The sequence below is a fragment of the Chiloscyllium punctatum genome, chromosome 26 (genome assembly GCF_047496795.1).
Source record: "Chiloscyllium punctatum isolate Juve2018m chromosome 26, sChiPun1.3, whole genome shotgun sequence".
In the NCBI taxonomy this organism is placed as follows: domain Eukaryota; kingdom Metazoa; phylum Chordata; class Chondrichthyes; order Orectolobiformes; family Hemiscylliidae; genus Chiloscyllium; species Chiloscyllium punctatum.
Window position 1 is genome coordinate 56,361,638 of NC_092764.1, and position 25,269 is coordinate 56,386,906.

The window sequence follows — 25,269 nt, forward strand, 5'->3', positions numbered from 1 at the left end:
AAGGTGACAATAATCAAATTAACTGTTCTTGTGATTTTGATACGGAATTAAATATTGGCTCTGCATCTGGGGATGAATGCTGAATTCTTCTTTATAATAATGCCATGGGATCTTTTAGACCCATCCAACAAGGCAAACAGGGTGTTGGTTTAATATTTCATCTGAAATACATGGCCTGCAAAAGTGCTGTACTCTCATGCTACTGCACTGGATTGTCCGCCTAAATTGTCATGCACAAGTGGGCGGCACGATGTCTCAGTGGTTAGCACTGCTGCCTCACAGCGCCAGTGACCTGGGTTCAATTCCCATCTCAAGTGACTGTGCGCGGAGTTTACACATTCTCTCTGTGTCTGTATGGGTTTCTTCTGGGTGCTCTGGTTTCCTCCCACAGTCACAAAGATGTGTAGGTCAGGTGATTTGATCATGCTAAATTGCCCATAGTGTTAGGTGCATTAGTCAGAGGGAAATGGGTCTGGGTGGGTTACTCTTCGGAGGGTCAGTGTGAACTTGTTGGGCTCAATGGCTTGTTTCCATACTGTAGGGAATTTAATCTATTGAACCCACAACCTTCTGACTCAGAGTTAAGAGGGCCATCAACTATGGCTGATAACCAGGAGGCGCATAAAGATGAGATCAATGGGTCATTGGGAAGAGTTATGTTTTCATTTTGCTGCTGCTGCTGATATGGCATTTGGATCAACTGGTTTAGAAAGTAGATGATTTACAATATACTTTTAGACCTTGGCTGGATTATTGTGTACAGTTGTTGGCACCACATTATAGGAAAGATGTGAATGCATTGGACAGAGTGCAGAAGTGATTCACAAGAATGGTTTCAGGAATGAGAAACTTCAGTTATATGCACAGATTGAAAAAGCTGGAATTGTTCCTCTTGGAGAGAAGGCTGAGAGGAAATTTGATAGAGATTTTCAAAAGCAGGCTGGATGGAGTAGATGGGGAATAGCTGCTACCACTTGTGAAAGAAACAAGAAAAAGATGGTATAGATTTAAAAGAAGCAAGCGTGATTTGAGAAAAAAAACTTTTTCCCACAGCAAGTAGTTAAGGTATTGAATGCACTGTCTGGAAATTTGGTGGAGGCAGGTTCAAGAGGGCACTGGATAATTTTTAGGATGGTAATGGTGTTTAGAAATATGGGGAAAAGGTCAGAGATTGGCACTAGGTAACAGAACTAGTGCAGGCAATACGGGCTGCATGTCCTCCTTTGCTCAGCAACAATTCTGTGATTCTGTGATATACATCCACAAAAATCAGTGGAAACGTTAATGCACAGCCATTCAGCAATATCAGTTTTACATCCAGGCAGCAAGAAAAACATGTACTGCAGGCTGGAAGGTGGTTTTGAGGAAAGAGAAAGAAGGGAAATAATTAACATTAATTCCCTACCAAGAGTTTTCCTTGGTTGGTAATACTACAAATGTCTGTGTTGGTGCCTCATCAACACATCACTGAAAGCATTGTGAGATGTCTTATAAAGCATTGACTTTAGACTATGTCATTTCTCCAGATGTGTAAGTTCTGTATAAATTTTAAAAACTGTTACGTTCTTGACTAAGTTTTCACACTTTTCCAATGGGACAGCTTCTGATTTCCATTTGGTGCTTCTCTCATAGAAATAGAATGAGTCCATTTTGTTAATCGTACAAGTACTTAATTGTTAATTTCCAAATTTCTAGCCTTTCTAACTAGCCCTTACTTTTGAAGTAAGTACTGTATCTGTATCTTTTTCTGATTTAATCATTTCAAATTGAGGACGTTCTGGGGACTACGTTTTCCAACCACAAACCTTTATGTAAAGACATTTTCCCTGAATTCACCTCTAACTGACTTAGTTCCAATGTTGAGTTGATGTTCCAGATTCTCCTAATGATGTTCCCTATTTATTCCACTATCTCCCATTAAACTCTCATTTCTAAGAAATATAATTCAAGCTGCTCTGTGTTTTTAAGCAAACAATGAAGGCAGAATGTTCCCAGACCCTTCTGGATTCCCAGCATTGGGACAGGTAGGAGCCCTTGAGACCACACTTGGGAGGGAGACTGACTGAGCAAACTTCCCATGGTGTCCTTTTAATTGTGTGTCCTCCAGTCAGAGGATTGGCAGGCTCAGCCTGTTGAGGCAGGTGGGAAAAGGTGAGGAGTGTAACAACATGGAGACACTACTGGATGTTTAATTCTAAATGAGAATCTCACAGAGTCTAAGAGAGGTATGACCTTCTAGCAGAAGTTTGAGGGCACGGCCTTTTCTCACCCCTTTTCCATGGTGGAATGGAACCTCCAGCATCGCTGGGTCTCCTTCCTGGTGCAGGGAGGCTGCCTTCGTGGAATCAGACACCACCTGGGTCCTAACTGGGGCTGGAAGTTTGTAAATTGCCTGCCTGCTTATATGCAGTGGTCCACCAATTCACTTCCCAGGCCAGTGGAGAAACCTCTCCAGTGGTGAGGTTGCATCAGGGAACCAACCTGACTTGGATCTCCTGCCATCCACCACCTCAAAGCCTGTCACCACAGGACTAGGAAAATTCAACATTATGTGCACCACCATTTTGGCATAACATTTATGGACCTTGTCAATATGAACAGAGTCTCTTTTGCAGAAAAGCGTGGTAAACACTTTGATACAGTTTGGGCAGAGCCCACACACAAATGCCCTTAAATTTGGTGAGTCTACTACTGTTGCAGGCAGTGTGTTCCACGTCCCTAATACTCTCTGAGTAAAGAAACTACATCTGACATCTGTCCTATATCTATCATCTCTCAATTTAAAGCAATGTCTCCTCATGCTAGCCATCACCATCTGAGGAAAAAGGCTCTCACTGTCCACTATATCTAACCCTCTGATTATCTTATCTATCACAATTAAATCACCTCTCAATTTTCTTCTCTCTAACAAAAACAGCCTCAATTCCCTCAGCCTTTCCTCATACGACCTTCCCTCCATACCAGGCAACAACCTAATAAGTCTCCTCTGAACTCTTTCCAAAGCTTCCACTCCTTCCTATAACATGGTGACCAGAACTGCATGCAATACTCCAAGTATGGCTGCACCAGAGTTTCGTACATCTGCAGCATGACCTCATGGTTCCGAAATTTGATCCCTCTACTAATAAAAGCTAACACACCGTATGACTTCTTAACAGCTCTATCAACCTGGGTGGCAACTTTCAGGGATCTATGTACACGGACACCGGGCTCGCTCTGCTCACCTATGCTACCAAGAATTTTACCATTAGCCTTGTATTCTGCATTCCTGATACTCGGTCCAAAGTGAATCACCTCACACTTTTCCACATTAAACTCCATTTGCCATCTCTCAACCCATTCTGCAGCTTATCTATGTCCCTCTGTAACATTCTTCTGCACTATCCACAACTCTACTGACCTTAATGTCATCCGCAAATTTACGAACCCATCCTTCTATGCCCTCATCCAGGTCATTTATAAAAATGTTAAACAGCAGTGGCCCAAAACAGATCCTTGCAGTACACCACTAGTAACTGAACTCCAGGATAAACATTTCCACCAACCACCACCCTCTGTCTTCCTTCAGCCAACCAATTTCTGATCCAAAGCGCTAAATCACCTTCAATCCCATGCCTCCATATTTTGTACAATAGTCTATCATGGGGAACCTTATCAAACATCCTTTATATAAACCATATATATATAACTTTAGTGCTGTATATTCAGATTAATTTGTACTCTTATGTTTTCTACTGTTGTTGTTCCACATTAAATGGCATGCATGGAAATACCCTCGGAATAGACAGATTGTCAAAGCACTTTATATTAGGGGTTAACTAAATGCCACGCTGGAGGGTAAAGATGTGCCACCCTGGAGGACAATACTGCATGACATGAAGAATATTCATGTATCACACTGGAGGTTATTGATGTGAAAGACTGGAGGATAAGTCAGTTGTTTGCTCCAATGACCAAAGAAAGCAGGATGAATGGAAGAGCATTATTTAAATGGGGAAAGACTGCAGAAAGCCACAGCACAGAGGAATTTGCGGTTCCTGGGAGAATAGGAGGAGACCTAATTGAAAATATAAGCTTAATGGGCTTTACAGATTAAATACAGAGAGGTTGTTTCTCTTTTGGGAGAGTCTAATACCGGGGCATGACTTCATAATTTAACACAGAGATGAAGAGTATTGTTTTTTTCTCCAGAGAGTTGTGAAGCTGTGGAATTCAAAACTGCAGGACTGCTGAGGCTGGATTATGAAATTTATTCAGGGCCAAAACAGACAATTTTTAATCAGTAAGGGAATCTAGGGATTGGAAAAAGTAACAAAAGTTGAGGATTATCAAATCAGCCATAAATCTCATTGAACAGTGGAGTAGATATGATGGGTTGAACAGCCTACTATTGCTCCTGCTTCTTTGGGTCTCATTGAGGTATGACAGTAGAGAATATTGAGGTATGACAGTAGAGGATATAGAGGGGTGTCGCAGTAGAGAATATTAAGGCATAACGGGATTGTGGTGTGACATGATAACCAAAATGTTTCAGAATTAAAAGATTTACAAAGACAGTAAAATGTTGACATAGAAGACAAATAAATATGGGTTAGGCTGGCTGCATATGTAAATATTTCTGTGACTAAAACCACTTGACAGTAATAGCAGCCATTATCAATGTAATTCCAGGGTCCACTCTCATGCTAATTTGCTCATTCAGGCTAGATATTGTCTTAATTTTTTTTAAATGAATTGTCTTCTGCCGCCAGTTTCACATGATCAATCATTTGTTTGTTTGAACATGCTGAGCCACAAACCCACAAAAGCAGGGGGTTTTCAAAAAAAATTTCTTTACACAATTAAACGTTTAACCAGATCTGTGATTTAAATACATTATGGGGTTATCAAATTATATTGATTTGATATCATCCTTAACTGAAATAGAAATTGTGGCATTTTACTGTCAGTTACCTGACTCCCATGGTGACCAGGCTTCCCTATGCAAAGAGTTATTTAAAATTTGAGCAGTGCTTTAATAGGGAATTGTAAGCTACAATGACATGACATTGGCTATTGGACAAGTTGCAAATGCTAGTTGCTCCTCATGTAACATCACAGGGCAAAATCTAGGACCCTAAACTGACGTTTGCTGTGACTGAGCTACTTTTCTGAGATTTAAATGTGCAGATAATGAGTTTACAGGTTGTTAGCTGTAGATAAGGCAGATCAATAAAACTGCGGTATTCTTAACCAAACTTTAATGCTCATCCAGTGGTTCCCTCACCAGTGACTGAACTCTTCCTCTTGCCTCCCTTGCCAGTGAATGAATCCAATCCCCATGAAGTGTCGCTCACTATTACCCTCCTTCACCATTATTCCTGAGCATTGTTCCTCAGCTGCCAGGAATCATAGAAATGGCCCTTAAAACAGGTCTAATGCTGATTTCACCTTCTGTCCAATTGATGTCAATGGAAAATTACAATGGACCTAGTAAAAAACTGATTTTCTAGCCAATCCTGTGAGTTTTCTGACAACTGGTCCGTTGGTTACCCTGCCTCTCAGATCCATTGTAGTATTTTGCTTCTTCATCAATGGTCACAAGCACAGGGAGTTGGTAAAGGTGGTCACTCAAACATTGGCACCAGCCCTTTTTGTCTGCACTCAACAATACCCATTAAAGTAGTTTGATATCAGCTGTGCCTCAGCTATTATGCTTACCCACAAATATGACTTGTGTACAAAAATCACCAGTGCAGTACTAAGAGAAAGCTTCCTCTTAAGTCAGGGTAACAGATTGGGAAACAGATTTTGGAAAGGTGCAGAAGCCACAGGGTCGTAGTCATGGGCGACTTCAACTTCCCAAATATTGATTGGAAGCTCTTTAGATCAAGTAGATTGGATGGGGCGGTGTTTGTGCAGTGTGTCCAGGAAGCTTTTCTAACGCAGTATGTAGATTGTCCAACCAGAGGGGAGGCCATATTGGATTTGGTACTCGGTAATGAACCGGGACAAGTGGTGGGCTTGTTAGTGGGTGAACATTTTGGTGATGGTGACCACAATTCTGTGACTTTCACCTTGGTTATGGAGAGAGATAGGTGCGCACAACAAGGAAGTTTTTACAATTGGGGGAAGGGAAATTACGATGCTGTAAGACAGGATTTGAGGAGCATACGTTGGGAGCATAGGCTGTCAGGGAAGGATGTGGTGGAAATGTGGAACTTTTTCAAGGAGCAGATACGACGTGTCCTTGATATGTATGTACCGATCAGGCAGGAAAGAAATGGTCGTGTGAGGGAGCCTTGGTTGACGAGGGAGGTTGAATGTCTAGTAAAGAGGAAGAAGGAGGCTTACATAAGGTTGAGGAAACAAGGTTCAGACAGAGCAGTGGAGGGATACAGGATAGCCAGAAGGAACCTGAAGAAAGGGATTAGGAGAGCTAAGAGAGGGCATGAAAAATCCCTGGCGGATAGGATCAAGGATAACCCCAAGGCATTTTATGCGTATGTGAGAAACCTGAGAATGACGAGAACGAGGGTAGGTCCGATCAAGGACAGTGGTGGGAGACTGTGTATTGAGTCGGAAGAGATAGGAGAGGTCTTGAACAAGTACTTCTCTTCAGTATTTACGAACGAGAGGGACGGTATTGTTGAAGAGGAGTGTGTGAAACAGACTGATAAGCTAGAAGAGATACCTGTTAGGAAGGAAGATGTGTTGGACATTTTGAACAACTTGAGGATAGACAAGTCCCCCGGGCCTGATGGGATATATCCTAGGATTATGTGGGAAGCAAGAGAGGAAATTGCAGTACCGTTGGCAATGATCTTCTCGTCTTCACTGGCAACGGGGGTGGTACCAGGGGACTGGAGAGTAGCAAATGTTGTGCCCCTGTTCAAAAAAGGGAATAGGGATAACCCCGGGAATTACAGGCCAGTTAGTCTTACTTCTGTGGTAGGCAAAGTAATGGAAAGGGTACTGAGGGATAGGATTTACGAGTATCTGGAAAGACACTGCTTGATTAGGGACAGCCAGCACGGATTTGTGAAGGGTAGGTCTTGCCTTACAAGTCTTATTGAATTCTTCGAGGAGGTGACCAAGCATGTGGATGAGGGTAGAGCAGTGGATGTAGTGTACATGGATTTTAGTAAGGCATTTTAGTAAGGTTGCCACTCAGGTGGATAGAGTTTGTAAGAAGGCCTATGGAGTATTATCGTTCATTAGCAGAGGGATTGAATTCAAGAGTCGTGAAGTGATGTTGCAGCTGTACAGGACTTTGGTTAGGCCACATTTGGAGTACTGTGTGCAGTTCTGGTCGCCTCACTTTAGGAAAGATGTGGAAGCTTTGGAGAGGGTGCAGAGAAGATTTACCAGGATGTTGCCTGGAATGGAGAGTAGGTCGTACGAGGATAGGTTGAGAGTTCTCGGCCTTTTCTCGTTGGAACGGCGAAGGATGAGGGGTGACTTGATAGAGGTTTATAAGATGATCAGAGGAATAGATAGAGTAGACAGTCAGAAACTTTTTCCCCGGGTACAACAGAGTGTTACAAGGGGACATAAATTTAAGGTGAAGGGTGGAAGGTATAGGGGAGATGTCAGGGGTGGGTTCTTTACCCAGAGAGTGGTGGGGGCATGGAATGCGCTGCCCGTGGGAGTGGTAGAGTCAGATTCATTGGCGACCTTTAAGCGGCATTTGGATAGGTACACAGATGGGTGCTTAATCTAGGATAGAAGTTCGGCACAACATCGTGGGCCGAAGGGCCTGTTCTGTGCTGTATTGTTCTATGTTCTATGTTCTATGTTCTATGTAAGTTCTGTCATTCATCACTCCTGTGCTCCCAGATCTATTTTGATGTCAAATCTGACAAGGCCACAATTTAAATTTTCAAGTTGCTACATGGTCTGTCCCTTCATTTTCTTAATAACTTCCTTCAGCCCTATCTTTTCCTACATCTCTCTGTTCCTCCAATTTTGAATGCTTGAACATCTCTTAACATTGAGCATACCCACACTTCCAGCTGCCTGGGCCCGACAGATTGGAATGCCCTCTCTAAAATTTTCTGTTCTCTCTCTTCATTTTAGATGTTCCTTAAAGCCTACCATTTTGACCAAACAGGGCATCACTTTGTCTGGTCACATTGCTGTGATACATCTTTTATAGCATTAAATATGTTATGTCAATGCAGGGTATTGTTGTAATAAGGATCCTATGAAACTGTTTTGAAAAAAGGAAAGGGAATTTTTCCAGAAAAAGATTACCCAGTCATTTATTTCATTGCTGTTGTGGGTCCAAACAATACACACAGTTTTACAGTATCTCTGACATTGCAACTGTGACTAAATTTGATAGAACGTAATGATAGGTGTGAGATACCTTGGAATGTCATGAGGGTGTGAAAGATTCTACAGAAATGAAAGTCTTTCTTTCATGTACGTGAATGCTGCTTTCATCATTTTACCTCAATGTCCCACCCTCTGGGGTAAAAGAGCAGGGAACTCCCACAGTGATATCCCACAGTCATCCACAGCTGCTGTTTCTGCATCGACCACTGTGACTCAGCAGAGGCCATCCATGTGCATCCGAAGTTAGTTCTCATTATTATTGATGTTGTCATAGATCTGTTACCATCTTCCCTCACTCCTGTGGCTGCGGTTGGAGTCAAATTGACAGCTCTGCTTTCTAGCTGCTGATAACAGAAAAGCTCTCTTTTTCCCCTTCCTCTCATTCCACCTTCACTCTCCAATTCCATTGTTCTTTCTATATATATCTCTGTCACCTCAATAACCTTATAATATTTCACAAGCAAATTACTGGGGCAGTTCGGTCAACAGGGAACTGGTAACAGCTGCTGTTCTTGCATCTATTTTAATGTGCTTCAATAAAAAAATGAAAATTTGTTGAGATCCGAGCTTGCAAACTCCTCACGGCAACATCAAAGAAGTTGCACTTGGATTGATAACTTCTGCAAGTCATTTCTGATGTCTAGTAAATTCATCAGGTCTAAAATTGGGTCCGTAAAGCTACTGATTTCATTGTCACGAGGCCAGAAAGGATAAAAATGTAACCGTATGAGGGACCCTCACTCCTCATTAGTGCAACTTAAAAGCCTTTCAATTAAGGCACTTTTGATGTTCTTCTGACAATTTCACAGTTACAGGACATCTTATGTGTGTTGTGTTGCTGAAGCAACTCATACAACCATTTTGGTCAGTAGGGAGTGGTGCTCACCCTTTGCAAGGAGTAAAGTGGATTATTGTGGTCACTGAGCAGAAAGCTTTTTCTCAGGCATGTGGGCTACAGTTGTAGTTCATATTGGACTTCAGTACCACGAGGAGATGCAGCATGGACAGCAAAAAGGAAAAGCTGCATCTGGAAGAAGAAGGAGGGAGGACTGTTAACAGAAAGCTGCACCTACCAAAGGTTCTCAGCACTTTTTCTATCACCACCTCAGGCAGGAGCAGTGACCAAGCCACCTCCTCTAACCGGATCTAAAGACAGGGATTCAGATTAGAATGGCCCTGTTAGTGGACATTAATGACATTGTTACACTCAATTTGTACTCCTAAGGATATGTTGTTGATGACATTGTCAATGTCTCTCAGTTGATTGGGAATTGCTACATCCAGGAGATCTTTGTGGATCTGCATGTGAGGTTTTCTCACTAATCAGAGAGAAGTAGGAAAAGCAGGCTTTGCTCAAGTAGTTGTATTTTCAGTGATGGCTGAGCCATCAGCTACAGGCGTGTGGCTCCGTGGGTACTACATCTGATTGGGGAGATGTACTAGAATCACAAGGGTTACACTCCCCTGAACGTGTAGTTAGTGTGTGACCATGCACGAGCATAAGTGTGGTGAATGTTTTTATCCAGTCCCACAATTTGAGCTATATTGGCAGTAAAATGTCACATTCTGGTTCAAGGACTACCCACTGTACATGGGTCTCCTGACTTCCCCCTGCCACCCTGACTATATGTGGCCAATGCACATACAGTCACAGCAAGTCAATATTCTTAAAAAGTAGTTCCACTGCCCGGGCCACTTCTCAGTGCCCATCAATACTCACAGTAGCGTGTAATCAAATTCCACCAAGTTCTCAGGAAGAAAGTGATGGTGAGTGGGAAGTGGGAAGTTAGGGGGGGTGTGGTGGTGGTGGAAGCTGGGGGGTGGGGGGGGGGGTAAGCTGGGGGGACGGGGAGTGTCATATCAGTGGAGATGGAAGAAGGTGGCATCTAGGACTTCCTCACTCTAGACATCTCATCAGATAGTGCTTCCCTTGAAAATATCTCATATCATTATTGCTCTACAATTCCTCATCTTTCTATCCCTTTTTTAAAATCAACTATCACAATATCCTTGACCAAAATCTGAAAATAAAAGATGCCACAATCCATCCATTTTGTAACAGCTTTATCCCCCAGCATTTCCAATGACACATGTAGAACTCAACTATTCATTCCATTAATGCGTGTTTTCTGCATATCGTTGTCTGACCTAGTGCTCCCAATAGCTAAAATCTGCTGTGGAAGGCTGTTGACTTTCAGTCAGCAGGTAGCCTTGCAAGCCCATCCCAAGGAGCCTTGAGGGCTTGGGTTTGGACTTCACTACCTCAGTATAGGTGATAGTGGTCTTAGCTCGCAAACAGGCAACAGCAGGGGCATTGCCTAAGTGGCAGTGGAGTAAGCATGAATGTGGTCACCTGGGGGAAGGTAGCAGGCTAGTGCTCTGTGGAGCTACACTCTTCATTGCAGCAACCCCTCAACAATCCACAATTTGTTGAAGCACGGATTGCTGGACCTTTGTAATCCCGTGAACCCCCCAGTGTATGTTGGTGTCCACAGTAATGCTGGCAGCAGTCAGGGCTTGCATGGCAACAAGCCTGGATTTCATGATATCAGCTATAGCATCCACTCAGACTTTGAGTGGTTTTGCCCTGTGTTGAAATGGAAGATTAGACTTCAGCCACCAGCCACTGCATCATGTTTTGATCCTCAACTATCTGCATAGAGTTGGTCACCATTTCCACATTGGAAAAACTGGGGTCCAAACCTGCATGAAGCCACAAGACAAAGCAGAACCGTATTCCACTTATCACTTGACAGTGATAAGTGTCTCACTTTACAGATCGGTGGGTTAGAATCTCTAGGGTATCAGAAAGCATAAGGACCATATTGAAAGAAATGAAACTGAGGGAATTAAGGGTGGAAATTGCAGATGGAATGGCAATACTTTTTCAATCCACAGAGATGTGATGATGGCAAATTATATTTAATCAACTTGATTGAGATTTTTATGATGGGATAACAGAGATGAAAGTAGTGTGGTTGATGTGATTTGCAAGGACCTCCAAATATCAACTGATAAAAAGCCACATAATGCACTAGTCAGAAAAGTTGAAGGTCATAAGATAAAGGGGGGTGCAGCATCATATCTTACCACACACCATTCCAGAATATCTTGCCACTCTGCAGATATTTGCCAAAAAAGACCAGCGTCCCTTGTGCTTAAGCCATCTTTAAAAGTCTATTGTGCACTCAGACAAGTCCTCTCTGTCTGGAGTTGCCCTGCAAGATCTTTGACATAATGCTAATATGAGCAACATTTTGCATAGCTAAAATGGTTACTGTGGAAAACGTGACCCATAGCATCATGCAACAACTGTTTTACCTGTGGATTCATACTCAGTGATAATTACATACTACGTTCAGAAACTCTATGATTCTTTAAATGGTTGCTGCAATCCCTCACACCTCTGTACATGTTCTATTTTTTTGGTCTGCCAATGATTGTCATGCCTTTAACTACCAAGGCCGAGCTTTGTGATTCTGCCCCTAACTACTTTGTCTTTCGGTAGACCTTTGCAAAATGTATCTCTTTGACCAAGCTTTTGTCACCAGTCTTAATGTCTCCTTTTGTGACTTTTGGAGGCATTAGCTTTCGGAGTGCTGTTTCTTCATTGCGCAGTTGTGACCACTGCCTGATGAGGAAGCAGTGCTTCAGAAGCTAGTGCCTCCAAATAAACCTGCTGGACTATAACCTGGTACTATGTGATTTTTAACTTTGTCCAACCCAGTCCAGCACCTGCTCCTCCAAAACAGCAGACAACCCTGACTTCAAATTCCCTTGAAGACAATGGGCAACCAAATTGGTGGGCAGACATGGATGATTCAACTACCTTCTCTACAACTGGCAGGTGAAGGCCAACTCAAAGTGCAATTGTGTCCTTGAGTCACAGATCATGGGACACGTCATCCTGAGGGGCAGGACGTACATGTATTTGGAAAGGCAAGGACTGATTAGAGATAGCCAACATGACTTTGTGCGTGGGAAATCATGTCTCACAAACTTGATTGAGTTTTTTGAAGAAGTAACAAAGGGGATGGATGAGGGCAAAGTTGTAGATGTGATCTATATGGACTTCAGTAAGGCATTCAACAAGGTTCCCCATGGGAAACTGGTTAACAAGGTTAGATCTCATAGAATACAGGGAGAACTAGCCATTTGGATACAGAACTGGCTCAAAGGTAGAAAACAGAGGGTGGTGGTGGAGAGTTGTTTTTCAGACTGAAGGCCTGTGACCAGTGGAGTGCCACAAGGATTGGTGCTGGGCCCTCTACTTTTCATCATTTATATAAATGATTTGGATGTGAGCATAAGAGGTATAGTTAGTAAGTTTGCAGATGACACCAAAATTGGAGGTATAGCGAAGAAGGTTACCTTAGATTACAACAGGATCTTGACCAGCTGGGCCAATGGACTGAGAAGTGGCAGATGGATATTAATTCAGATAAATGTGAGGTCCTGCATTTTGGGAAAGCAAATCTTAGCAGGACTTATACTCTTAAACGTAAGGTCCTAGGGAGTGTTGCTGAACAAAGAGACCTTGGAGTGCAGATTCATAGCTCCTTGAAAGTGGAGTCAAAGGTAGATAGGATAGTGAAGAAGAGATTTGGTACACCTTCCTTTATTGGTCAGAGTATTGAGTACAGGAGTTGGGAGGTCATGTTGCGGCTGTACATGACATTGGTTAGGCCACTTTGGAATATTGCATGCAATTCTGGTCTCCTTCCTATCAGAAAGATGTTGCGAAACTTGAAAGGGTTCAGAAAAGACTTACAAGGAAGTTGTCAGGGTTGGAGGATTTGAGCTATAGGGAGAAACTGAACAGGCTGGGGTTGTTTTCCCTGGAGCATCGGAGGCTGAGGGATGACCTTATAGAGTTTACAAAATAATGAGAGGCATGGACAGGATAAATAGACAAAGTCTTTTCCTTGGGGTCGGGGAGTCCAGAACTAGAGGGAATAGGTCTAGGGTGAGAGGGGAAAGATATTAAAGAGACCTAAGGGGCAACTTTCTCACGCAGAAGGTGGTACATATATGGCATGGGTTGCCAGAGGAAGTGGTACAATTGCAACATTTAAAAGGCATTTAGATGGGTACATGAAGAGGAAGGGTTTGGAGGGATATGGGCCGGGTGCTGGCAAGTGGGACTAGATTCAGTTGGGATATCTGGTCAGCATAGACGGGTTGGACTGTAGGGTCTGTTTCCGTGCTGTACATCTCCATGACTCTTGGCATCCAATTCTGTCTGATGTCACCGTGAAGCACCTTAGGTCATTTTACTGTTGTAATGACATTGTATAAATGTAAACTGTTGTTATGTAATTGAGTATTCTCGGAAGACTAGGCTGATGATATATTGTGCTGCACAAGACAAAGTAAACTGATTTGGAAAGGGTCGCATAGAATACACCTGCACTTATGCACTTAGCCAGCACAAGGATGACATTTCTCAGTGAGCATTGGAAAGCATATAAGCATTAAAAGTATATTACAGTATTTAAATATATGTCCATCCATGAAAATCCTTCTATTGATGTGAAATACAAGAAAGATCTTTGAAAGAGCAATGATGTCTTTCTTACTTTATGATCATAAACTGTATTCCTACTTCATATTGTGCACTGTCAATTTGCAATGTCCTCATTACTGTGGCTAGTGTAAATTGGTGTCAACAAGACAACTTAGAGCATCAGGCAAGTTTTTTGGCCATGTGATGAATCCCAATGGAACTTAAGAGTGATCTTGTAACAAGTTATTATAATGGACATTTCTAATCAACTTTATTGCACATCTCTGGAACAGGTGGCATTTGAACCAGGACTTCCTTGCCCAGAGGCAGGGACATTACCACTGTAGTGAGCACAGTACTCTTATTATAAACTTTTCTAATCACTTAAGGAATTTTCAACTTAGTATTTTCCAACCAGGTTTTTCCCAAAACCCATGAATTTCCACAATTTTTAGGTCATTTGCAAATATAGAAGAATTCCATTTAACCTTACTGCAAAAAACTAAAATGAAATAATTATAAAATGTTGCCATTGAATAATCCATAATAGTATGTCATAAATTTTCAGATTTTAACTTAATTTCTCATTGTTTTAAAAAGTTCTTTACTTTGGTTGGGGTTCCTTCACAGAGTCTCTCAGAATGTTGTAAGGTTCCTTAATCCAACAAAAGTTGAAGACTACTGAAATAGCTGCCACTGAACTTTTGTTTTCTTAAGTGTATACATTCCTCTTACACCTGAGTAGGTCAATTTACTGTGCGCCATGTTTCTGTGTAGGTCGTGGGATGATTTTCACGCATGTGCAGACTCAGTTCTGGAAGGTTGCCCTGCAGACACCGCCTCCATTTGGGAGTCTCTGAGGAAGGAGTCGAAAAAGTTACAGTTTGAAGGCAACTTGCATGAACTGTGCAGCTCAAGAGTGAGACCATCTGGTACCATGGAAAATTCCGATAGAAGCGAATCAAACAGAGAGAGCCTGAAAGGTTCCTCCGGATCACTGTGGTATGGACTGACTACCCCCATCCTGTCCATCGCTGTGCTGGTGGTCAACATGTAGCAAACTGACCCTACCATGATCTCCAGGTCAGCTCCCAGCATTGATCCCTTCACCGGAGAGACAAGAACACCATTGATAAAGACAAAATGTTTGGCTGTTTAAATGTCTTTGAATGTTGTCTCTCTCTGTCGGTTAAGGATGGTTGTTTTTATATTGTGTTCAAATTACATTAATTTAATGTACTTTTCATTCAAAGAATGTCACACAGCTTGAACGCTTAGTTGATTCAATAGATAAAAATAAAAGTAGTTGCCCTGCTGCTTTGGAGGGTAAGTGTGCTGTGCCTGACTAGGAAATCCCAGGTTCAATTCCTAGATTAGACTGATTTAGAGTCCCTTAGATAAAGGATTTTTGGGCATCTGCAGTGCTTGTGGGCCTGCTAGGAAATATCAGCAAGCATTTCCATTACTGATTGTGCACATGTCAGACATCTGGTGAGGGCAGGATTTTCCCTGATGATAGTACTCCCCAGGATTGAATAATTTAAGTTACTCACTGCTAGACCCCCATTTGAACAAGAACCAATGAAGATTGCAGAGGACTGTTGGTGTCTGTGGAACAGCATCTTGGCAAGTTTCAGGCCCTCATGGAAGTGGGTGGAAGGATAGAGAATTGCTATGATCAGTATGAAACTAAAACAAGTTAATGTAATGGGAATATACAGAAATAATGACAGTATGGGAATTGTTTGATGTGACTATGTGCTTGCAAGCAAATTACATGCAGTATAGGAATTGAACGAAAAAAGTAGTTTGGAGATAGAATCATAGAGTCATAGAGATGTACAGCATGGAAACAGACCCTTCGGTCCAACCCGTCCATGCCGACCAGACATCCCAACCCAATCTAGTCCCAGATGTCAATACCTATATAGTAAAAACTGACTTTTCACTCAAATGCACTACAGCTTATGCCGTCTTGATTCAGTTGGTTATGCTCTCACCTCTCATTGTAGGATTTATGATCATAATCTAGGCTGACACTTCAGTACAGGACTGAGCGAATTTATTCAAAGGGCAGAGAACATTGAGTTGAAGTCCTATTAAATCACCAACTTCTCCAATTTGATTGCTACCTATAAACGTTATTTGGCCAAGACACAAAATCACTTGCAGTGTCTCTTTCTATATCTCCTGATACATTGTGCATCTGTTCTGTCTAGCAATAGCAGAAATCAGGTGATTGAAAGAAGTACAACTTGCACTTCTGGCATTTGAGCTGTAACAGCCCGAGCAATTATCAAGGATATGTGACGTTTTGCATTTGTGGGCATGTCTGAATTTTCTCAAAACATACCCACATTATTTAACAATATCTTCACACTGTTACTTTTTTTCTTTTCTTTTAAATACATAAACTAGCTAGAAATCAACTAAATCTAATCTTTTTCTTTTACATTACATTGAGTATAATAATAATACTGCTCTGTGATATGATGGACAGGGACAGAGGGATGATAGAGGAAACATTTATTTAACCCTGTGTCATGTAGAATGTTCTTTTTAAATTCATTCTCAGGATGTGGGCATCGCTGAAAAGGCCAACATTTTTTGTCCTATCCTGGTTGTTCTTGAGAAGCTGGAAGTGGATTATCTTCCCAATATGTTACAGTACCTGTGGTGCTGTGAGGTAGGGATATCCTGACAGAGCAACAATATATCACATAATTATGAATATTAATAAAGGCTTTATATAGTGCCTTTCACAGCCAAAGGATGTCCTAAAAAGCATTACGGCTAATAAAGTGATTTTGAAATTTGTTCATTGTTGTAATTAAGGACACCACAGCAGCTAAATTTATGCACAGCAAGCTCCCACAAACAGCAAAGTAATAATAACCAGATCATCTGTTTTTGTGGTGTTGATTTTCTAATGACGTCGTGTGTAATTAGTATGTAGGAATATAAAGATTTTAAAAAGTTAGTAGAGATATATATATATCCCTCACTCTGCTTTTATTTTCTTTCATACATGGGTCACTCAGGCCAACACGTATATCAATAGAGATTTTCAGTAAAAAGAGTCCCCTGGATAAATGCAGAACCATTAATAAAATAGAGCTACTTTCCAAGCAATAAATGTTTACTATATGTGTCTGGTAACCCTTGGACAGATTGTATCAACAAAATAGGGAAACAAATTTGATATGCACCTAACTAAGAAAGGGCCTGCATTTATGCATGCTTTTCAAACTAGAATTATTTCTGTCACTTACAAATATATTGAAAAGGTTAATATTGCTCATTTGGCAGTATATCCATAACTCTCAGGCTGCCACCTTCGCAGTGAGCATTGAGCTGACTAGTATTGCCCAATTGTAATACCTGAAATAAAAAGAAAGTGCCTGAAATTCTCTGCAGGTTAAGCAGCTCTTTGGAGAGAGAAGTAGAGTTATGTTTCAAGTCAAGCATCATTTTTCATCAGAACTGAAGGAGGGTAGAAATGTGATAGATTTTATGCCATGGAAAGGGGGTAATGGTCTAATGGTAATAGGTTAGAGGGCAGGAGAAAGTAAATGACAAAGATGCCATGCGACAAAAGATATTGGCTGTGGCAAGATGCAAAGTATTTGTTCAGTGCAAGTGTAAATGGAAGAATAATGAACAGCTCAGAAAACATCCGAAAACAAAAACATCGAAAACAAAATTCCAACTAGCACATGGCAAAATAGGGGAGAGTTCATAGTCTGTAATTGTTGAACTCAAGCTTGAGTCTGTAGGATGTCCAATTGAGGTAATGTCTTTTGGTCATGCTGAACTTCACTGGAACACAGCAGTAGACCGATGTCAGCATGACAGCGAGATAGTGAATTAAATGGCAGGCAACTGTAAGCTTGGAAGATCGTCAAGGGTGATCCTTTGAATGTGAAGGCTGATGGTATGGAAAATGAGAACAAGGGGGATCTCTGGGAGGGAGCTGAAGCGATGAGTGCAGACATGTAGGAAATGGGTTGTATGTGGTTGAGTCACTGTAGGAGGAAATCCAGGATTGAGGGGAAAGGAAATCATATTAGAGGTGCTGTGGTGAAAGCTTACATCATCAGGTCCAACTTTGAAGGAGAAACTGGGAGTGTGCAATGGAGTCTTTACAGGAAATAGGATATTGAAGAAGTGTAGTTGGGTTAGCTGTGGAAGTCAGTGGTGAGTTTATAGTGAACATTTATAGATTGTCAACCCCAGTAATGGAGTCAGAGAGATTGAGGAAAGGAAGGGAAGTGGGGAAGCAAAACCTCAACCAAGGAAAAGTAGTAAATTGTTTAAGTTGATTCTATTATCCAGCTCATAGGTTTTGGAATTTTCTCCCTTTGCCTCTGTAACTCATGGTTTTTCCACAAGACATTTCTACGAAAGCACCTCTCAGACTATGTTTTATGTTAACATGTCACAATTTTTCTTCTTTGGCTCATTGTCAGAGTTAACATGGCACTGATACAGTTATCAAAATGCTTAATTAATTACTTAAATAATTAATTACTTGAAAAGTTATTTTATTTTATCCTTCTACCCTACTGACAATATTAGAGAATGGGGCATCAACTAAATGTTGGAGCACATAGTTCCAATTTGCCAATTTACTGATTTCTGCATCATAATGCAAAATAACAGAAACTGCACTGGAGTAGCAAAGAGAGGGACAATGATAAAGGAGGAAAAAGAATGGAGAGAGCTACTGTGAAGGGGAAAAGTGAATAATGAGAAATAGGATTGGTAGATCTTGAAGGCCAACAGTTTGAAGTTTCCAAAGCTCTTTAATGCTTGTTATGGGCTGTTCTGTTCTTGGAAAAGAATGTTAAAATTGAGAAGGACCTTTCATGAACATGATATGTGGTAAATCCCAATTGTCAGCACGTAGCCCATACTGGGAGATCATAGATATATTAAATGACCTGTTACATTTAATGAAAGAGAAAATGGATATTAGAATCTGATTGAATAAACACTTCTCAGTGAAAGCCAAGGATGTTAAATACACCATACTGTTTAATGGGCATTGATGGTAAGTAAGGGGAGAGTGAGGACTGCAGATGCTGGAGCTCAGAGTCAAGAGTGTAGTGCTGGTAAAGCACAACAAGTCAAGCAGCATTTGAGGAGCAGGAGAATCGACATTTCGGGCATAAGCCCTTCATCAGGAATGAGGCTGGGGATCAGGGATGAGAGATAAATGGGAAGGAGGTGGGGTTGGGGGGAAGATAAGCAAGTGATGGTAAGCAAGTAACACAGGGAGTCTTTGGAAGTGATTGATTAGTTTAGTGCATTGCATGCTAGGAGAAAATATATCTGGCTCCTCTATCTAACCTGACAACATCTTTAAGCTACTTCCTTCTTTATTTGGACTCTAGGTTGCAGATGATGGAACTTAATGCATTGGCTCTGGGGAGTCCACTGTCCCCATTGCATAAGGGTTTCCCTCCCCAGCTTCATTTCTTCCAACAACAGTTCCACTGCAGGATCTATGAAACCAGGAGCACCAAACTCTCCTATAGACTAGCCAGACATTTTATTTCCTTGATATTTCTGCAATTAAAACAATTAAGATACCCAACACTTTAACAGCTTTTGACTCCCGCAGCAGCTTACTACTGCCCAGTGGGTGGGCAACCTTTCAATACCTGGAGATTGTTTCTTGTGCAATGATGTTGGCAATGGAATTTATTGTGGGATCAGAGCTCGTGCCATTGGTCAGGCTGCTGTAGCCCAATTCAAGCCAGACTTCACCTGGAAAGTTCCAAGATTACAAACTTCACACCCCACAGCCTCATCTGTCTTCCCCCACTTTATGTCCACCCCTCTGCTGCTGCCTTCCCTTTCCACCTCAACCCACACCAATCCTCCATTTCTGCCCTGAGTCTGTAAAGAGTTAGTCTCAACTGTTGCAACACTAATGATCATATTATTGACTTTAGTTTGGGGAGATATTTCAGTCTGGAATCCTACTTCTGCTTGGTATCCAGTGATCCTGCTTGAAATGGTCACCCCTTGCAGTAGTGAGGATGGCAAGGAGAGGTGGGGTATGGGTAAATGAAAGAACAGCTATGGTGTTGGCTATCATTTTTATTAATTAGTTCATGGGATGAGAGCATTGCTGGTTAGGTCAGCATTTATTGTCCATCCGTAACTGCCCAGAGGGCAATTACGTCAACCACATTGCTATGGGTCTGGAGTCACATGAATGCCAGACCAAGTAAGAATGGTAGATTTCTTTCCCCAAAGGACATTAGTGAACCAGATGAATTTGTATAATTGTTATATGATCACCATTAGGCCTGTTCCTTGTTCCAGAAGGCAGTGTCTACTGACACCTACAACTGCAAGCAATTGTGCATGCATGTCCATCTGAAAACCTGCATGTGCATAGTTCCAGATCCTATGTCATCATACCATAAGCAAAGGTTGTACTGCATACGTGCAGAGAACATGATCTTGAAACAGAGTACAGTGTGGAGATGGGCTGGAATTTGTGTATGAGAACACAGAGGAATGATATTTGAGAGAAAGGGAGGCGCTCTGTCCCTCTCCAGTTCCCTGCATTCTTCTCCCCTATTCTGCATGGCCGCATCAATTAAATGTGCATGTTTTGAAGTATATTAGTATTAGTAGTAGCAGCAGACAAAGCCTTCATTAAATTCAAATCTCATCAACTGTCATGGTGGAATTTGAATCCATTTCCCCCAGAACGTTGACCTGGAATTTTGAATTGCTAGTCCAATGGCATTACAACCATGCTACTAGTTAACCCTTTGTGCGTTGAAAACTTATCAATGTTCACTGTCTGTGTTCACATATTCAATTTAGTTACTGCTAGAGAAAAATGCTTGCAAACGCCAGTGGGACTGCAGCATTGCAAGGAGTTAATACTTTTAGGACAATGGTAAAGGAGGCAAGAATGTTTGCAGAATGGTGAAAAAACACATGAAAGCAAATGAGCAAAATTAGACAAGATGGGGAATTATATGCTCTTATTCATATTTTAAAAACGCACTGAATTGACCTTGCAAGTGAGAAATTGGGAGCTTTTATAGTGAAATCTTACTGAGTTTACAAGTGGGATTTATATAATTGGCATCCCACAGCTCCTCATCATACTTCCTGTTTATACCACATGTTCATTGGTGGTTTAAATAATAGATGCTAGTTATTTAAATATTAATGTTAATATGATTTATATCAATAAGTAGAGTGGTTGTGGAGATGTCACTGCAAACATCAACTTCACACATTGCTGATCATTCTTAATTGTAATGTCGTTTTCATGCAATTTAAAAAGAAGAACATAGCATACAGTAACAAGGTAAATTAAACTAATGGCTCCAAACTGCCTAAAATCATTAGTGGGGACTTCATGATCACGCTTAAAAAAAGACTTGGCAGAATTGATGAAGGCAGTTAATGGACTTCATTTTTTTTTGTTTGATGCCAGTGTGGTTTTGGGAAATGTAATGCCCTGTACAGGCTCTTCTGAGTCTACCATGGAGTAGTTTGTATCTTGCACATTATGTTTTAGAAAAGTTTCACACATTTTTTTATGCACCTTATGAAAGAGTGAAATAGCAGTTTTCATTAAAATGGGATTGTTTCTACATACACTTATAATTTACTGCTCATCCAGAACCGAGGCTGGAGAGCATTGCAGACATGATTTTTATCAGGACCATATCCTTAACAGACTATCCTCAACCATTTTGGTCAGTTCCTGCAGCAGTGAACAGTGAATTTGAAGTGCAACTGACCGGTGGGAAAGATAGGTATTATTAAAGGTACGGCCCTTAATCCTAACAATTTCCATTTAATGTACAGAACTTTCCTTCAGCATTGAGCCCATTACTAACATTTAGCATTCTGTAATACTATAAGAATTCCTGTACAACTGGAAAAAAATACTGCTGCACCTCTTCTGTACATGGCCTCTAACAGATAGCCCAATTTGTGAATGATGGGTTTCACATGTTTTTCAGCATATGTTATGAGCAATATGTTACAAACAAGTATTTATTTATTAATAATATGCCATCACACTTACAATGTTTCTGACAGTATCCAAAGAAATGTTAAAGGTGCACAGGATATTTTGGTAAAAGTCTGATTAAAAGCTGCAACCTTATTGCAAATCTATTTTCTTTGCTCATGTGACAGCAAAATGAACTACAAAGCTGATGTTTCTTTTTAGCTGTGAACTGATTATAGCAGAAAGATTATTAACAAGTGACCATATGAAGTACATTTGTGCTGTGACACAGATTGCTTCTTAAGAGGAATTTAGAATTTCTATGAGCTTTTAATTTCGTTGCCCTCATCACCTCCTGTTCCATTTAACCAGATGAATGCTTTGAACGCACCCACCTAGGCTTAACAACAGGTAAAAATTAACAATGAAATCAGCCAGTTAATAAACCATTTTAGTTGTGCTTTATCAATCAACATCGTCCAGAAAGCAACTAATGTAGTCCACACAGCAGCAAATGGGCCAAATTGAACAGCGTCCATTTTGAAATGTATTTAATGCTAGAAAATGGAAAAAAAGAGCAAGTCCTATTTGGAACTGGTTACCAGAGGAATTCATAGTTTATTCAATGGATATTCTGTATTGTAATATTTCATTTTCATTTTAAAAAAAATATCTGCAATGGGTTAAATTGCAGTGGTGTTCCCACAATCTCTTAAGGAATGTCTATTCATTCAAAGTGTTTTACTGCCAGTAGCATCATAACCCTGATTATCTTAGCTATGTTGCTTATAAACACAGTTGACTCACTGCCTGTAAGGGATTGTGGAATCACTTCTCCAGGCTCATTTGAAACCAGGAAATTCTTGCTCTGCAGCTCAGACCTGATGATATTCTGCACACTTTTATGGCTTTTTAAAATAACATTAGTGTGAGGAAAGGTGCCAATGAAAAAAAAACATTTGTACTGACATGACAAATGAGTCAAAAGCCTTCTTAATCTGCACTGCTGGGATTGGATAGTTCCAGAGCAGGAAATACTGTCAGCACGATCTCACTCATTCTTCATGATACTATCATCAACTCCAAGGAAAAAAATGAAAAGAAAATTGATAGTCAACTTTAAGATAGAAAGAATCAATGTTATTGTTGACTGCATTAGGAATTAAAGAGGACAATGTGTCAGATTACACAGAGAGGGGATTTATCTATTTGCTGAACACTGCATATAGCGTAAGAGAAATGGAAACACATATCAAAATGTTGCATTTTCATATATATTTTTAATGGTAGGGAGGGGATAGATAGGTGGGAGATTGATTTGAATCTGACTGCACAAAGTCGAATTGCACCTATATTTAGTTTCTGGTTCTAAGGGAATATCTGAAAGAGGCAGGATGACCGAGGTGAGAATCATAGCTGAGGTTCACATGTCCCAAGAGACAGGGGGCAGACAAATTAGCTTTATCAGCAATTAAAGGTAAACACTATAATAATGTATCTATGATAATGTCTTTTATGTGTGTGTTCTTAAACTCACTCAGGAACATTCAGAGATCAACAAAATAAAGGAAATCCTGATGTCTAGTGTAAGAACCTGACATGATGAAATACAGTGCTGTCATGTTAAGCATTTTGTATTCAGATTCTAGCATGTTGTATAGATGTAATTTTTTTTTGGCTATATGATGCCCACATGCATTCACGTAATAAGGAATATTTTCCCATTGAATATATTTGCAATGCAAAAATAATTTGTTATGAATAAAAGACCTCAGAACAAATTATAAAATAAAAAGCAATTTTTTGGAAAGGTCTGAAGTACTGAAAAACTAACTAGGTATAATTAATGACAATTGTATTATTGAGTCGCATGTGTTGTCATTACTTTTAGTTAATACTCTCTTGACTATTTGACATTTTAACTTGTATCTACTCTGCGTACATATGATATTTGTTACATTTTTAGAATAAATTAAATTATGTAAGTACTCGTGATTGTTGTCTTTTGTAGTATTTGAAAGTCTGCCATGTTTTTAATTTTTTTTTCCTTTGATTCCACTTAGCAAATGTCCTGCCCTCAACTCTCTAGTCCATTATGATTTCCTTTTTGTGTTGTCATGTAAAGAGATCATAAAAAATGTGCAAATGTTGGGATTGGTGCAAATAATAGCCCCTTTCAGAGTCCGTATATTCATTGTTGTTGTAAAGACTAGCTTTAAAAAAAATCGTCTTCCTCAGTTTCCTCTCTTTTCTAACAACTACCAGTTTTGTCGTTCTATAATGGAGTATGTGGTATCATGGATTGCTAGTCTTTGTGTATAGATTTCCAGCACTGAACTCCCCTTGTACCTTAATGTGAAATTATTAAATATATATTATTGTGTTGTGAGCATTCATAGTTGGGGAGAATATTCGATCATTTTTGAACAACTTGTATATGCTGTTTGAGTAATTGTCCTGGGAGAGAAATGGGTATAGCAAGTTGCAAAATGTGCTCTGCCCCTTTAAAATACTTTGAAGCTGCTACTGAGGTACTCAGAGAGAAAAGGGAAAGTGAGGACTGCAGATGCTGGCGATCAGAGCTGAAAAATGTGTTGCTGGACCTGCTGTGCTTTTCCAGCAACACATTTTTCAACTCAGAGAGGAAAGCCACACTAAATATCTGAGAACAGAGGTAGAGAATTGGCTTAATGCTATCTTATTTTTATATAACTCTCGTAGCAGGTGAGTGATTTCTTGCCCCTAAGAAATTCCAGGGAAAAGGAAAAGCACAGACCGGCGTCATACATCAGTTTTTACCACCGCAGACATGCCAAAGTATGCTGTATACAAGAAAGTATTTTTGACCTGTTGTCACAATTGTAATGGAGGAAACACTGCTACTAATTTGAGCACAGAAACCTTCCACAAAAAGTAAGCTGAAAACAATCAAATAATCTATTTTAGTAGTTTTAGTTGAGACTAATTAATAGATAGGTTGTTGGATGGAACTTCTAGATTAGATACAGTGTGGAAACAGGTCCTTCAGCCCAACAAGTCCACATCAACCCGCACCCATTCCCCTACACCTAACACTATGGGGAATTTGGCATGGCCAATTCACCTGACCTGCACATTTTTTTTAGACTGTGGGAAGAAACCGGGGCACCTGGAGGAAACCCACACAGACATGGGGAGAATGTGCAAACTCCACACATTCAGTTGTCTGAGGCAGGAATTGAACCCGGGTCTCTGGTGCTGTGAGGCAGCAGTGCTAACCACTGTGCCACCATGCCACCCACTAAACTCTCTGGCTATTCTACAAAATAATGCCAAGGAATCCCTCTTGGCCACTAAAGAGGGCAAATACAGCCTTAGTTTAATGTCTACCTGAAAGATAAGTAATACTGGCCTTCTGTGTAACAATGCTGATTTCCAGTACAGCTTTCCGACTGCCAATTTTGTG

General features: G+C 40.7%; 1 protein-coding gene across 1 annotated transcript in view; it reads left to right on the top strand.

Moving 5' to 3' along the window:
* The window catches only part of nrn1la (neuritin 1-like a), a 46,786-nt gene extending 23,029 nt beyond the window's left edge, over window positions 1–23,757 (top strand). The window contains exon 3 of the mRNA XM_072547462.1: window positions 14,603–23,757. Within this exon, the coding sequence (XP_072403563.1) occupies window positions 14,603–14,882 (280 nt within the window). The 3' untranslated portion in view covers window positions 14,883–23,757. The remainder of the gene's footprint in view (window positions 1–14,602) is intronic.
* Window positions 23,758–25,269: the final 1,512 nt, after the last annotated feature.